General features: G+C 39.3%; 1 protein-coding gene across 1 annotated transcript in view; it reads right to left on the bottom strand.

Annotated features, from left to right (window-relative positions):
• Nucleotides 1-17110, bottom strand: part of KCNB2 (potassium voltage-gated channel subfamily B member 2) — a 434590-nt gene that overhangs the window by 388982 nt on the left and 28498 nt on the right. The window contains exon 2 of the mRNA XM_053558982.1: nucleotides 5557-6225. Coding sequence (XP_053414957.1) covers nucleotides 5557-6135 — 579 coding nt within the window. The 5' untranslated portion in view covers nucleotides 6136-6225. The remainder of the gene's footprint in view (nucleotides 1-5556; nucleotides 6226-17110) is intronic.

Below are 17110 nucleotides of genomic sequence, written 5' to 3'. Positions count from 1 at the left end.
AAATGTGGCCAAGTGAGCAGAGTGGTGAGCTTTCAGGGCAGACTGTCCAGGAAAGCAGAGAAGCACAGGTCCAGAAACAGGACTACTGAATTAGGAGTGGAACATCTGAGGCATTTTAATCAAAATCCAACGTTGTTTTCTATCTCATCTATTTTATTTTGAACACGTAATTTCTTCTAGGTTTTTGACCCACTAGTCTGCACGGATGATATATTTTAAGAAAGGGAAGAAAACACAACTCCAAACTAAACCTCCACAGACTGGCCCTGTTCTTTCAAACTCTATCTCCGGTTAATACCTTTGAACTCTTAAGTTCTGTTATTGGAAGAACAAAGACATCTTAATCTTTACAGCTGGGATGCAGAAAGAAAAGGCAAACAAAGGAAAATGATAAACAGGCAACACAGCAAGAGTGTGATTGTCCCACAGATTTGTCCAGGGCCAAACCTAGATAAGATTACACTACACAGAGGTGCCTCTCTGTAGGGAGACTTCTGGGTAAGATCACGCAGCATCACTTCATCTTTTTGGTCTATGTATGGTTTTAATCGCTATTGTTATTTTTTTTTTTCTCTTAAGACAGTCATCAGAAAGCTAAAAGAAGAGTATCGTATAGCTAGAGTTCTTCACTTGATAACAACTCTATGTACCGGTGTACAGATACACACTTGTAAGTATACCATGGATAGTTCTGTTTCTTACTAGAAGGAAATAATTTATGGGTCTATTCCAGTATCTTCTCTTGTTTTTATTTGAGGGATTAGAACAACTGATCTATATGCTATAGAACAGAATGAGAATGTTGTGCATTCTTTTCCCCTTGACGAGTACCCAGGAGCTTTTGTTTTGTTTTGCTTTATTTTCTATTTAACTATTTCCATGGCTTGAAAGTCCCACACTAATTTAGCTGGAAGAGGGAGTGTGGTTCTCAAGGAGTTGTTCTCAACGGGGCAAGCAAATTAAGTGGCAGCCTCTGTTGACCCCTGGCTCTGCCAGGAGCCAAAGCTGCTGGCGCAAACGGTACACCCACCTGCACCAGCTGCCCCCTTGGTTTAAGGATGACTAAGGTCTCTCCTGCCCTTCTACGGCTTGTTTTAGGTGCTGTGCTGCATTATGCCAACAATGATGAGCCCGCGGACATTGCTCTACAGAGGAAATGAGAAGCAGGCAAAAAACTGAGTCATCACCTTCCCTCTCTGCCAGCGGAAGCAACAGCACCCCCAAAGGGAGAAAACAGGCTCAGCAGGGAAGGGTGAAAACAGGTGTTACAATCATTTGTAGCCCTCTGAACTCCACCCTACCAGGCGAAGTCTAATTCTATCTTATTCCTGGGTATTTGGCTTCTCTCATCTCATTAGGGAGAATATAAATTTAACTTAATTTTTCTCTTAAGGGGGCTATGAATAGGAAAAAGTGGAGAAACATTTCCCTAGTCAATCAGTCCCTTCATTTCGTAAGCTCTTACAGAGTCATTTCCTGAGGACACAAGATGAGAGAGAAGAGGAGAGACAAGGAGGAGGAGGAAGAAGCGGAGGAGAGAAGGGGAAAATGTAAGAAGGGGTAGTTGAGGATAATGAGGATACCGAAGAACGGGGAGATCACAAGCAATGCCCCCCACGTGGTCCTGTGTGCTGGTTCAGGATAGAACTGCGTTTCTGTATCTGTTGCTTTCTACTGTTCTTATCAAAAAGGGCTGCTTACAGCCTCACTTCCCGCACTGATACCCAGTTCAGTCTGTCCTCTGGCACTGTCCACACACCAGGCCTCAGAGGGCTCAGATAGGCCTATCTGAGTTTGCCTGAAACCCAGCTGACTTCTTCTGTTCTTGACCTTGCTCAGACATCCAGAGTGAGGGCCCTGTGGTGCCCATGATGTTTCTTTCAGATGTCAGGTGGGCTGTGCTACTTCCTGATGGTCGTTTCATCCCAGAGGCCGAGAATACTGTGCACCACAGGACTCATTTCCCTTAACGCTTTTAAACATCTTTTAGATTGAAGTCACTGTATGTGATATTTACAGGGCATTAGCTACTGCCGTTTCTTTGGGAAGAGGCCAAGGAAAAGAAAAAAAAATATTTCCAATCCAGAGACTGACTAGATTACCCTGGCCTGGAAGAGGTACAGGATCAAGTCTAATTCCAAGTTACTGCCCAGGAAACTGGCATCCAGTTAAGCCCATCTCCTCCCCTTGCACACTCCTGTGAAAGTCGTACTAAAGCCAGAAATTCCATGTTGTGGTAACCCGGCAAGTTGTTCTAGCCATCCATAGGGCCAAACATTCACAAACTGCCCCAAATTTAAACTGTGCACTATCTGTATATGAGGGTATATATAGTCTCCAGGATACACTGGCAGGATTAAAGGAAGAATCCTTCAATTGTGTTCCATAATCCTTCAATGTGTTCCATAACCCAGAGAACTGAGAAAAACAATTTCTATGTATTACCCGCCATTGTATCTTGAAAAGGATGATTATATTATGGTCTTTTGCATATGCATGAAAATGCTAATTTGTTAAATATAGGCATTTCATATATATCACATTGTTAAGCCTTGCTTTGGCTTTTTTAGTGATTAATACACCACAACATTCAATTAATAAAAATATCTACTTACATGACACCAGGGAACATGTTCAGTAAGCGCTGACTTGTTATTGTCAGGGTCATACCCAAAGACAAAGTATGATAGGCCAATGGGCTTTGCAATAATTTCATATACCACAGTGGATGCCCACATCTGGGCTGAACAATTATTACTTAGTTGATTACAGAGTACTTATGCCACATCAAAGAATAGATATTTGAACCTATTTTAAAACATACATAATAAGGGTCAAGTTTTCCTTCTATGCTATGAATCTGGCAAATAATCTGGCAACGTTTAGACTTTCTTACAGAAATATTATAGATACATTATAAAGTATAGAAGAGAAAGGAAAGAAAACCAAATATTTTCAATGATATGAAATCCTGATTTAGGATGTAAGAATTTTTATTTTTTTAATTCTGGAGAGAAGGGAGTATCTAGATGTCTAACGTGTAGCACACAGAGAGCATCTGTTAAACTAAATCACCAAACTGAATAAGCAATAATTGAGAAGGCAAAGTAAGCCAATATCCGCCCCCCAAACAAGTAAGGATGAAGACATGGATTTCCATCATTCCTACCCAAGAGTCTGATAGCATATGAAGGAGCCTGATGTACCCATAACATAAAGTAAGCACAGCAGCTAGAGTGTCACCCTGATGCAGCTGTAATCAAATACATGCCTGTGTTAGCATTCGTTCCCCTCAACAAGAACAATTCTGGGAAAAAAATCAACTTTTATGACGTGAGAAAAGTACCTGCAAAGGTAGTGGTTTATATAAGACATCATACAGAGCTATTTTTAAAAGGCTCTCAAAAGGTTCTAAACAAATGAACAATACTTTTACTAAACTACTATATAATCAAATGGAAACAATTTCCATAATATTTCACCACTCCAACAGAGAGAAAAAAGTAGACGTTTAAATGAACAAACACAAATCCTTTATGAAAATTTAGTAAAGAATCTACTACAGGTAGCAAAGATTCACTTAACTTGTTTAATAATTTGGAAACAAATTTACTATTTATAACTACATAAAATTTTCACCCACAACCGGTGTCATTGGCTGCTGGGTATAGGTTGTAAGCAGACATCTTATCTATACATACGTATATAATTTGAAGAAAGCTTAAGTAATCTGTTGCATGAGGGGTATATCACAGTATACTGTAACAAAAGGTCATTGTCATCATTACCTTCAAAGAGATCAAGGGATGGCAACTGCTGCTGCATTTTAGAGATTAAATGAACTTCTTTGTCTAAGAAGTTGGGTTATGTCCCTATTCTATCCTTACTAGAAAGTCTTCAGAAAATATACATACATATGTGTATTTAAAATTTCTTCCAGGACTTAACTTTAGATATAAGTTAATAACATTGTTATGAACAAATAAACCACATTAACCTTTCAAATTTCGCTGCTTTGTTTTTACACAGTTAGCCAACTTCCTCTGGAACTTTTGATGAGCAATGATTTATTCCTCAGTTGCCTAAAGGCTTGAAAGAATTCATTTAATACCCATAATATCCATTTAAATCTGTATCTCATTCACTTACAAAATTCACTTCATATTTTTAGTAGTAACTCAAACATATAACTAAACGCTTGATATCAGAAAGAACAGTAGCCTTTCTCAAACAAACCCCACAAATATGGCATATCTATTTCCTCCTTACAGATAAAACAAAAATAAACAAACTATTCATAACTACAAGAAACTAGTTGAAATCTTCCATTTGTCACAAAATATGCATGTCTCCATTATGTACGACAGAAATACATTTTATTTCACTTACGTGCACCTACTGGCTGGAAAGTAAAGTGCCTTTAGAAGTCAACTGGAAAAAAAAACTGGACAGGGCAAGAAGCAGATGCACGATCATTTGCTTTAGCTGATCGTTTACATTATTTTTTGTGCATTAGCATGCAGAATCTTAATTTTTGGTCAAAACTCTCATATGGTCTGTTATATTTCTATAATAGTTACTGTGTATAAGAAGGATATTTGGAAAAAACTGTAAGTAACCGAAAGAATTTCTATGATGACATTCTTCCTTTCTTCATTTTCATCTATTATGCACCAAACATCAAAACTATGCTTCTGCAGCTAAAGATGGCTCTTTTGATTTTTTACTTATCATTCACAGTGCAACAGAGAATAAAATATATGCAATGAAAATTGATTTGAGCTAACCCCAAAAGCTCTCGATAAAATTAGATAAACAGAATCATGCAGTCGAATTACATACTAAAATTAGTGACAAAAATTCACTCTGAGATTTAGATAGATGCAGGCACACTGGAAAAATATGAATTCACCTATACTTGAAGTAAATGCTTTACGAACTCTGAGATGTACATCTCACTTGTGAAACAACTGAGCACCCACAGTCAGAAATACCACTGTTAGAGGAGCCTTTTCACACGAGGAAGTGAATGGACATGGTCTGGGCATTGACTTGGTCCTCGCACAGCTTAATAAAACAGTCCCTTTCTCCTGGGCATTGGTCTCCAGCCCTCTGGGCTGCCCAGGACCACTCTCCTCTCTTTCCCTGCAGCCCCACAGATCCAGGCCAAGAGGCACTCCTCCACTTCCAACAACAGCACCTTTCCCCTTTCTTCAGCATGGAGCCCAGGCCCTGGGCTTCTGCAAGACTCAGTGCCCGAGAGGGGTCTGAGCGCGGGCTTTCCCTCAGCCGCCAGGTGGCCTACACCGCGTAGACCAGAACACCAGAGAAACCAGGACTCTCCTTCACACTGCGTGGCCCAGACTTCCTCGTCAGGTAATACTATTTTACGACGTGACACAGGAAGAATAACTATATGTGACCAAATAAGATTTTGGAAAGGATTTTTCACTGTGTGGCCACAATGTGTTCCTTTTACCAAAACAAGGAAGGAAATGGAACGCAGAAGCCCCTTTTCCGACCATGCCCAGGCACGGCCCGCCACCCTCGTCCTACCTTCGCAGCCACCGAGGAGTTGGGCTTCTCCAGCAAGTCCCACAGTTTCTTCCTCTTCTCGGGGCAGCAGGTGTTGTCGAACTCCTCCCCCTCCCGCTCGCGCATGGTCTCCGCCTCCCGCCGCAGCTCCTCGTTCATCTGCTCTTTCTTCTGATGATACCTGGCTTGGCAGCAGGACTCCAAGTAGATCTCATCAATCCCCCAGTAATCGAGCTCTTGGCCAAAGGACAGGGCGCACATTTCCTCCATCATGTGCAGTTTCCCGGTCCGGTAGAAGTTTAAGATGGAAGTGAAGGCCCCCGGGTGCCGGTCAAAGAAGTACTCGTTCTCGCCCAGGTTGTAGTCATCGCACACCTCCAGGAGGCTCTCGTGCGTGTTGCAGTCCCGAAGCTTCCCCAGGCGCGTCCTGGGCAGCCTGTCCAGCGTCCTCCACAGGACTTCGTGGTTCAGGCCCCCCACGTTGATTTTAACTCTCCGGGAGCACGTTTTGCTCCTAATAATGTCCACAGGCTCCGGAGGAAGAGAAAGTGTGGACCTGGAAGTCTTCCTGTTTAAGCCGGGGGGAGCCTTCTCCGCCATGGTGACGGGTCAAAGGGCAGGGCAGGGGTCCTTGAACACCAGGTCAGCTGAAGCAGCGTCCCTCCGGGGCAGGCATGGCCACCGACGCAGCTGCAAGAAAACAGTATCTATTGGGTTACTTGCCTTTTTCCTAGAGTATTTCCTATCCTTCGCGATCATTTTGTTGTCACACCCAGGAGGAATGTCATTAATTCCTGAACATACTGGATATACAAATCTTTGCTTTAGGATAATGATTTTCAACTGTTGTGCTGCAGTGATAGGATCTTAAGTGTGCTGTAAAAATGTGTGAAGACCACTAATTAAATTATTTTTGAAAGAAGTTCAAAGCACAGTAAGGATATTCTTTCCTTTACTCTCTCTCTCTCTTTTTTTTTTTGAGTAACATGATTTTGTGCTGTGGAAGGTTAGCTGTAGGTTCTAGTGTGCTGTGAGATAAAAAAAACAAAACAACAACAAAAAAACACTGCTTTAGGATACAAGATAGGGGAAGAAGACAACTCCAAATATGCCCACAGAAGGGGCTTCATACTCAGTCATGTACACCTAGAGGCTCCCAGCCCCCAAACTTTTCACCAAGACCTCTTTCTCAAGCTGTAGACGGAGATCCATGTGCTGATCGGCTCTTTTCTAGAAAAACCAGGAAGACCAGTAAGCTAACCTGACCATGCCTCCAACCTGCCCATCAGTTCCTGTTCATTCTCCATCTCAAACTTATGGCTTTCCCCAACCCATACCCAGTCTCCCTCACTAAAATTCTAAAAAATCCTGATTGATCTGTCCATGTCCCAGTGAGCACGAGGTCTTACCAGTCATAGCTCCTCGCCACTCCATATGGACTCCACCAGCATTACCAAGTCCCCCTTACCACAATGCTTGTTCAAACCCTCAGCATCACCTGCCTCCATTTTTACAACAGCCTCTTAAACTGGATGGATCCTGAACTCTGGTTTTATAAACCTAAAACACCTTCTTCACACAGCTACTAGAATTATTGACCAAGATACAAATTTGACCTTGCCGTTCACGTGCTTTAAACCTTGTAAAGGCTCATTACTATGGAAAGTAGAAAGTCCTATCAGCATTTCAATGTCTAGTTAGTCCTACTAGCTCTGGCTTACCCTTCCACCCTCAGCTCTCATCTCTCTGACCACTATCATCCAGCCACCCTAGACTGCATCCTCCACTCTGTTTGAAGCTCTTGGTCTTTCCATGCTGGGTTCTGGAAAAGCCTCCCTCTTTCTCATTCCCTTTGGACTAACTGCTGCTTGCTTTTCATGACTCAGCTCAAACATCACCTCCTCCAGAAAGCCCTCCATGATATGCCCCCTCTGGAATCATGAAACTCTGCGAAGACCACTTCTATTTATACCTCTGCAATAACACCTTTCCTACAGTATGCCAAGTGCTCCTAAGGACAAAGACTATCTTCTCTATTTTTACCAAGCATAGTGCTTATACAGTGTAAGTTAACAAATGTTTTCCACAGGACAGCTGGCCACAGTAATATATATGGCCAGAAAATGTGGAAATGGAACTACTGGGATTGCTTGCCTAAAATGCATCCAAGTTTACATGGGATGTGGGTATAGCTGTGGTCCCCAATCCCTGGGCCACAGGCTGGTACTGGTCCATGGCCTGTTTGGAATTGGGCCACACAGCAGGAGGTGAGTGACAGGGTATATTTACAGCCACTCCCCATCACTCACCTCACACCCTTAGCTCCACCTTCAGCAACAGTAGATTCTCCTAGCAGCACAGACCCTAGGGTAGACTGCACATGCAAGGGATCTAAATTGCGTGCTTGTTATGAGAATCTAATGCTCTGCCCAACATGTGGAAAAACTGTCTTCCATGAAGCCAGTCCCTGGTGCCAAAAAGGTTGAGGACCACTGGCATATCGTACTACGTATAAACGTATAGTATATGTCAGAATGGGTGTGTGTGTGTGTTCTTTTGCCTCACTCTTCTTTTCTCCTATGTACTAATTCTTTAAAATATTACTGCTCTAGTATTCCCTCTTGATGAACTGTTATTTTGATCTACAAGAGCAAGCATCTTTTTAGTTATCTTCCCTACAATTTTGCAGAAAATCATGGAGCTTCGGTTCATCCAAAACTCCATCCTGAATGTAAAGCATCACGTTTCACATAGTCCATATCTTATACCAAAGGCAAAAACTTTTAGATTTAAGAGGTCCTTATAATTAGAATTCTCTTTTAAGATACACACCAATTTCTGCATGCCTCTGGCTTCACTATCCTTTAAGTTAAATTTATTTCTCCATCTGGAGGCCAAGTACCCTCTCGAATGAATATAAATCAAGTTGATGAAAAAACATAGATGGGCTACATAGGAAGTATTTCAAATACGGTCAGTAAATATACTTAAATTGAGAGTTTTCTTTGACTAGCTACAGAAATAGTTTAAGCATACACACACAGACACACACACTTTCATCATAGACGATAAAAATGACTGTTTTCACAAAAATAAAGAAGTTTCCTAATGATTAGGTCAGTAAATTAAAATCTCTGGGCTTCAATTTCTTGATCTACAAAATAAAGATAATAATAGCTCCTTCAAAAATAGTATTACGGCTATCAAATGAGACAGTTTATGTGAAATGCTCACCATTGTATCTTAATAGAGTAAGAAAATTCATTTCTCCTTGAAGTTTGGTTTCTACCCACTAAAAGAAAGCTAAGACTAAAAGCTACGTGAGTGTCAGACAGTATTTAAATATTGTAATCAACCTCATGTTGTAATTTGATCCCCAGTGTTGGAGGTGGGGCTTAGTGGGAGGTGTCTGAGTCATAGGGACAGATCTCTCCCCCCTGTAATAAGTGAGTTCTCACTATTGGTTCAAGCTAGAGCTGGTTGTTTAAAAGAGTCTGGTACTACCTCCTCCATCTCTTGCTCTCTCTCACCTGTGACACACGGACTCCCCCTTTGCCTTCCGCCCTGAGTGGAAGCTCATTGAAGCCATCATTAGAAACAGATACCAGGGCCATGCTTGTACAGTCTACAGGACTGAGAGACAAGTAAACCTCATCTCTTTATATAATACATTACCTAGTCCCAGGTATTCTTTTATAACAACGCAAAGCAGATTACTAACACAGTATCCATTAAATAAATTTTAGCTTTCAAATTTTTTACTTATGTATATGCTCTGTCTCCCCCAGTGGACTATAAAAAAACAAGGCTTGGAATTATAGGTTCCACCTTTCCTCTACCAAACACTAGAGCCGCACATAACAGACACCTCATAGCATATTATCTTTGGTGCCACTGATGCTCATGTCCAAATTTTATATACAGTTCATGAACTACATATATTTAAAAAATTGAGCAACCATATCAAGGTCAGGCAAAAACTGCTGAAAATATTAGAGATGGCGCAATTCCAGTGGTGAGTCTGAATGCCTAGTCTCTATTAAATTATATAGTTGTGGGTGGACCAATCCCAGCAATCCACGTAGTTCATGTGAATAGACTACATAAGTAATAAGCTGTCAACTAATTCATTTTGAATGTGAAAACAAATAAACATGAAATGACTTATTTTTTCTGGGATATCATGTCTTATTATAATGCAAAGAAGATAAACAATTTTGGAACAGAATATAATATCAGGTAAGAGGTTTTCCAGAAACAGAGCTAATTCTGGTGTGATACAAGTATCTCACTGGTTTGTGGTCAAAGGCATAGTGTGATTTAATGTCTTGTAAGTAATTATTAAAAGCAAATGCAATGTCATAGTCACTGGTAGGTCACCATTTGTCTTAAATAATTTCACGGTCATTATGTATAGAGAATCTTCCTCTTGGTAAAGTGTGTATTTCCAGTGAAGAGATGTCATATGACTTAAATTTCAAAATACCTTTTTTACTGATCAAGAACATTCTATTACAAGAAATCCACGGGCGGCGCCTGTGGCTCAGTTGGTAAGGCGCCAGCCCCATATACCGAGGGTGGCGGGTTCAAACCTGGCCCCAGCCAAACTGCAACCAAAAAATAGCCGGGCGTTGTGGCGGGCGCCTGTAATCCCAGCTACTCGGGAGGCTGAGGCAAGAGAATCACTTAAGGCCAGGAGTTGGAGGTTGCTGTGAGCTGTGTGAGGCCACGGCACTCTACCAAGGGCCATAAAGTGAGACTCTGTCTCTACAAAAAAAAAAAAAGAAATCCAGCGTCAATTACAGATCCCACAATACATGACAGACTGAAATTCAATGCCCTTTCTTCAAACCAGGGGTAGAGAAACTCAGGGTGAGAGAATGGTCTGTTGATTTCCCTTTCTTAAGATTTCAAAATGATCTGCTCTTATTGTTGTTACTGTGGTTAAAATGTTTTATTCTGCCTTGGCAAATGTTCTGCTTGTTACCTGATAAAGAGTACAGGCTTAAAGGCATAAGTTCTTGAGCAGCTGAAGAGCTTTGGATAGTGTTAAGAAAGTTAATCAAGCTGGCAAAATGAGCTTATATAATAATTGGAAGCCACAGAGCATCTGCCCTGATCACAGTATCTTTGAAATTCACCAAGCCTTTCTGTCTGCCTGGGTGCCATTCTCTCCCTCCCACTTTCCCCTTTCTCTGTTACACCACCTGCTGCTTAACTTTTCTTCCTTTCTTTTCCCTCCTTTCCTAGCCTAGATGGTTCCACCCTCACAGCCTCTAAGCCAACCACAAAACCAAACTATATATTTTCAGACTTGTATACATTACATAAAGTTTTCTGTTGTCAATCTTAATGTAAAAGCCTCCTAGGAATAAAATACCATGTCTCCCTCCAGATGAAGATAAAAATATCTCAACAGAGTTATTTTTTTATTTTACTTTAATTATCATTATTATTATTTTTTAATGAGACGGGCCTCACTCTATTGTCAGGCTGTAGTGCAGTGGCATCATTATAACTCACAGCAAACTCAAACTTCTGAGCTCAAGCAATCCTCCTACTGCAGCCTTCTAAAGTGCTAGGATTACAGGCATGAGCCACTGTACCTGGCCCAGAGTTGCTTTTAATGGGAGGTCAAATGGAATCATAAAAGGGGCTCTGTCTAAGACCCAGGACACCTATATCTAGTGGGGATGACCTTCCACATCCCCCCCCTTACCTTTCTGAATGGACATCAGTGCTCTCACTTATTAACAATGGCATTTCCACGCCTACAGTGCTTTGATTTCCTATGACACTCGATTTTTTTCTCCCACTATGATATACTTACTCTTCCAGCCTCTCCAATCATTATCCTTACTTTAAACAGAAATAAACATATCATACTACCTCACAATCATGGAAACATTTTTTGATGTCTAGTTTCTTGAGAAAAAGTGGTTTTCATATTTTAAGTACCCTTTAATAATTATCATGGCTTAAAACAGACTACTTTCAGAACATCATAAGAGTTTCATTTATTTAGAGTTTAGTTGATTTTCTATACTTTAACTTTCCCTTTTCGATTTATGTCTTTTTCTGCCACATTAATTATTTTTCTGACAACAACTTGGTTACTCCCCTCTGGATTAGTTTTTGTATCTTAACACTCTAGGGTGTTTGCAAAATTTATGTCTTGAATTTGGTAATTAAAATAGATGCAGTGTTACATTTTCTCACATAGTTTCATAAGTGAAATTATGTCTATTATAGTGATTCTTTACCCATAAAACTCATCATGTAATTCCATTGGGTAAATGAGTATGTTATAAAATGCGGTACTTCAAGTTTAAATCGTGTAGATGTTATCCAACTGTATAGAATTTATATACATAAACAGTCAGTTGTAGACTTGAGGACATGTTTTTATGTCAAGGGCAAAATCTCACGGAATATTTTCTTTCAGCAGTTTGTTGATTTATTTCAACTCGTTCGATCAATTCAAAGTTAAGCCTGCAACAAAACAGTCAGCCAGTACAAATGTACTAAACATCCCTTCATTAGTCTGTTAGGGAAAAAAGCGTCTCTTTAAACAATAAACAACAACAAACATTTGCGTTTTGCACAGCTGCAGCCTGCTCCTCCAAGCAGTGTGGAATTATGCTGCCACACGCTGAGGACCAAACCTGCCACAACACGGCGTTCTGATCAGGGCATCCTAATTACAGCTTGAGCTTCCAAGTTCGAGGCAGGGAGTTTTGTACTGTAGTTTCAAAAATACTAGCATTGTGTCACACACTTGACACATCCTTCGTGTATGTGTCCTTCAGGCATGGTAAGTCATATGTGTGATCCTGTGAAGATACAAAGCCAACCTCTCTAAAGGTCTAAGTGATGTTTAACGCTTCATCTTCGTGTTGCTAGCACATTCTGAGCAGGCACTTGAAAACAAACATTTCTAAGACCTTTAAGTCGGTATCACTCCATGTACAACTCCGAAGCATTTTCTTAATTTTTATAGCACTCCTCGTGGTATCTAGGAGTAAATTTTTGGAGCAACTATTTCCATGTCAGAGAGCCACAAAGATTACGAGCAATAGATATCTGGAGAGAAAGAACATCATAATTGTTAGATGAATATTTAATCAAGGCATTTTCTAAATAATTTTACTACTTGCTAACATTTTGAAAAGCATCTCCAAAATTTACTCATGAAGAACAATGAAATCTTAATGAGTTAAAAAATAGACCAAATATTTTGTATATATGAAGTTTTTAAAAGTAAAGTCCCAGAAACTTTAAGCTATTTTAAAAAATTCAACAAACCTGGATTACTTTAGAACCTGGTCAGAAATTTTAGGGTATATCATCCTTTTTATTATTTTTTTAGTATGTCAAGTTCTAGTAACATCTGTAATACTGTCCTTGTCCTTAGGAAAGTGGAATGTGGCATTTCTTTTCTGTAATCAAAGGCTGCTAATATCAGTATGTTCCTCAATTTGAGCACAACTATATACTTCTGTGTTTAAAAAAATCCAGGACTTTTATCCTTGATAGAACTGATGCTATTTATAGATCCACTCAAATGAAATTCTAAAAGCTTTGCTTTCAGTGACCAAAGGAAGCAATGTGTTGCAGTAAGAGGGGGCAAGGCGAGTAATAAGTAGGATATGTAATACGAGCATCTTTCAATATCAGATGTGTTCAAATTTATAAATCAACTATTTTAATTAGACATCTGATTTCTCTTCATCAGAATGGAGTAATTAAAGAATTCGACCAATATATACATAGAAGGTGCCAAAAATGAATACACATTTTATAAAAGGAATTTTAAGGAAGGAAAAAACTGTATTAAAATTGTAATGCTCAATATTTACCTACAGCAAGAGACGAGTACGGATCACGCTGAGCACCGCCTGTAACTGCAGAAGTCAACTGTGACTCAAGTATTACAATTTTAATACAGATTTTTGTTTTCTTAAAATGTGTATACTTTTTTTGGCACCCTCTGTATATGCATATACGTATGTATAATTCTTTAAATGTGTGTGTATGCTCGGAGAATAAAACACGCGATTTGTCTTTAGAAAAATGGCAAATGGCCTTTGGATAAGACATAGCTGAAAAAAAAAAAACCCTTCCTTACTCTGAAAAATATAACATTGAATTATAAAGCATCTTGTACTTTTTATAAACTACATAGTATAGTCACGTCTGGAAATTTTTAGTCTGCTTCAAACTGTACACAAAAAAGTCTCAAATTTTTATGAGCATTCAGCCATTCAGCTAGTGGGGTTCTATTATAATGGTAAAAGTATCCTTTACATGGGGGCACAAGATATGTTCTTTGCAATGTCTCCTTTTGCAAAAGTCTTCTCAGAGTCACAGTAGAGTAAAAGGGACAAACCAAGATGAAAGGTGATGAGAAAAATAAAGAAGGTAACCAACAGAGAAACTATTGGTACCACCAAAAGGAATGGGAAACAATGGTCTATCTTGTAATATACCCTGAAACCACAGACCTCAGTCACTACCTGGGACTCTACGTGGATAATACCATCTGCTATGTGGGTGGCTGACTGAAACATCATATTTCATTTGGGAGCCTGACATAACATAGATTTAGCCTCTATGAAACCAAATAGATGTTTACAAAATTTGGATAAGATTAGGTTTCATCTAATAAAATAAGCCGTCAGCTCATGTAAGGATTGGTCTGAAATGTTCAGGAGTAAGATTCTTATATAAGAAATGTTTCTCAGTTAGGCTCTGTTTAATAGTAAATGCACATTTTAAATTATGTTTCTGTCCCTATTTCTCCATAATCAAATGCATTATAGGTAATGTGGCTTTATTAAAAGCTCACATCCTGAGGATTAGTCTCTATGATTTCATGGGTATGCAATGCATTATATACTCCCATGTTCAGACAGTAGAATCACTGAACGTGGCAGAAGGGAACTTGGATATGATCTGGTCCAGTTTCCTTATTGATACCTTTATAAATTGAGATCAAGATCCACTGAGGTCATATGACTTGGCAGTTGCTGAGCTTGGAGTAGAACTCAGATCCATAGAAGTCTAGGCAAGTCACTTTCTATTATGTCCCACCTCATTATTCTTTATTTTTTACCTCTTAGTTGTAGATTTCAAAAGCTTTTATCTCTATGACTACCCCCATGTCAAAATACTGATACAAACGACACTGATTGTTAGTCTCAGTAAAGGGTGGTGGCTGCAGTCATGCAGTTGGTTATGTTCTTGTAAAGAGACTCAGTTCACTTCACAGGATCTTCCTCTGCTTCACTTTGTCCTTCCTCTGCTTCCCTAGCCTTGATTTTTATGACAACCACCTCCTTCCACTCTGGACCTGTCCAGGTCAATCTGCACACTGCAGCCCAAACACCAGCAGGTCAGGGCCACCTCTTGTAAAAGACACTGCCACTGCTTCCCAGCCCTGAAGATTAAAACAGCACAGTTCATAGACGGCAAGGTCCCTACTCGACTTAGTTCTATGCTTCTGTCTTGTAACCTGCTGCCCTTCTCTCTCTCTGTCTCTCTCTCTCCAAGACTCTCTCATTTCTTTCTTTTTCTTATTTATTTATTTTTTTATTAAATCATAGCTGTGTACATTAATGCGATCATGGGGCACCATACACTGGTTTTATAGACCATTTGACACATTTTCATCACACTGGTTAACACAGCCTTCCTGGCATTTTCTTAGTTATTGTGTTAAGACAATTATATTCTACATTTACTAAGTTTCACATGTACCCTTGTAAGATGCACCATAGGTGTGATCCCAATGTACCCTTGTAAGATGCACCATAGGTGTGATCCCACCAATCACCCTCCCTCTACCCATCCTCCCCTTCCCCTCACTCTCCCCCTTCCCCATATTCTTAGGTTATAACTGGGTTATAGCTTTCATATGAAAGCATAAATTAGTTTCATAGTAGGGCTGAGTACATTGGATACTTTTTCTTCCATTCTTGAGATACTTTACTAAGAAGAATATGTTCCAGCTCCATCCATGTAAACATGAAAAAGGTAAAGTCTCCATCTTTCTTTAAGGCTGCATAATGTTCCATGGTGTACGTATACCACTATTTATTAATCCATTCGTGGATCGATGGGCACTTGGGCTTTTTCCATGACTTAGCAATTATGAATTGAGCTGCAATAAACATTCTGGTACAAATATCTTTGTTATGATGTGATTTTTGGTCTTCCTCCTAGTAGAGGAATTATAGGATTGAATGGCAGATCTATTTTTAGACCTCTAAGTGTTCTCCACACATCTTTCCAAGAGGAATGTATTAATTTGCATTCCCACCAGCAGTGTAGAAGTGTTCCCTTTTCTCCACATCCACGCCAACATCTCCGGTCTTGGGATTTTGTGATGTGGGCTAATCTTACTGGAGTTAGATGATATCTCAAAGTAGTTTTTAATCCTCTGCCACAGGGAATTTGCACATCTCACCCCCCCCTTCTGATATCAATTTAAGGATAATGTTTTATCATCCCCTGATCTCCTTGACTATACAACAATCCTCTTTTTTAAAAGAATTTATAGAAGCAGGTCATTTTCACCTATAGCAACATTTGTCCCAGTATCAGATTTATATTTGTTAGTATGATTACTTTATTTAATTAATATCTATCCCTTCCACCAGACTCTAAGTTCCTTGAGGACAGGGATAATGTCTGATCTTATTCATCACTGTATTCTAATAACATATGATAAATATTAATTGAATGAAAAAGTAAATGATCAGATTTATATATATATATATATTTACTTGTTTATTTAAAAATGACTTTCCTCTCATTGCCGCTTCCCCCCAAATTTAATATGTCTTCCATGTATGAAATGCCCTCTTCCCCATTCTCTGATAAATTCTTACTCATCATTAATCTCTCCTGCCTCAGTGGGTTAAATGTCTGTTTTATCTTTAATAATGCTTTTTTTCTTATATGATAACTGTTCAATTAGAATTCTTATTCATTCACTCAGCTAATATTTATGAACCAGTACTCTGCTTAGACTCAGTCTCTGATCATGGATCTGACATTCTAGTGGATGCAGACAGACATCCTATAAAGAAACACAGGAGCAACTAACTTCAGCTGTGATAAAAGCTACCAGGGAGAAGAACAAGATGGCATGTGAGCTTATACCTGGAGACACATGGTTAACCCTGGGTTACATCAAAGTGACAAATGTCCCTTTATCCATATGCACATCTTTGGTACTTAGCTAGTGTGGCACATGATCTGAGTGTTTAAGAAATATTTGTGGATAACCTGAAAGAAAGAATGATTAAGTAATGAATTTCAAATTAATAGTATAGTTTGTTTGTTTTGTGTGACATGTTTTGGTAACACCAGCAACACCAGTTTATTATGGTAACTTCCAATTTATTTAGAAGTCCTGATGATCCTTGTTTTCTAATTTTGATAAGTCCAGGGTTCAGAATAAAAGCTTGATTTTCTGGAACTAAGTAGAGAACAAATTACAAATAAATAAAACTCTCTACTAATCACTGCTGCCCAAAATAGAATGTGTTACCTCAAAAATCTACTGGTC

Source organism: Nycticebus coucang, chromosome 13 (assembly GCF_027406575.1).
Source record: "Nycticebus coucang isolate mNycCou1 chromosome 13, mNycCou1.pri, whole genome shotgun sequence".
Classification (NCBI taxonomy): Eukaryota; Metazoa; Chordata; class Mammalia; order Primates; family Lorisidae; genus Nycticebus; species Nycticebus coucang.
Note: the sequence above shows the minus strand (reverse complement) of the source record. Positions and strands in the feature narration are given on the sequence as shown.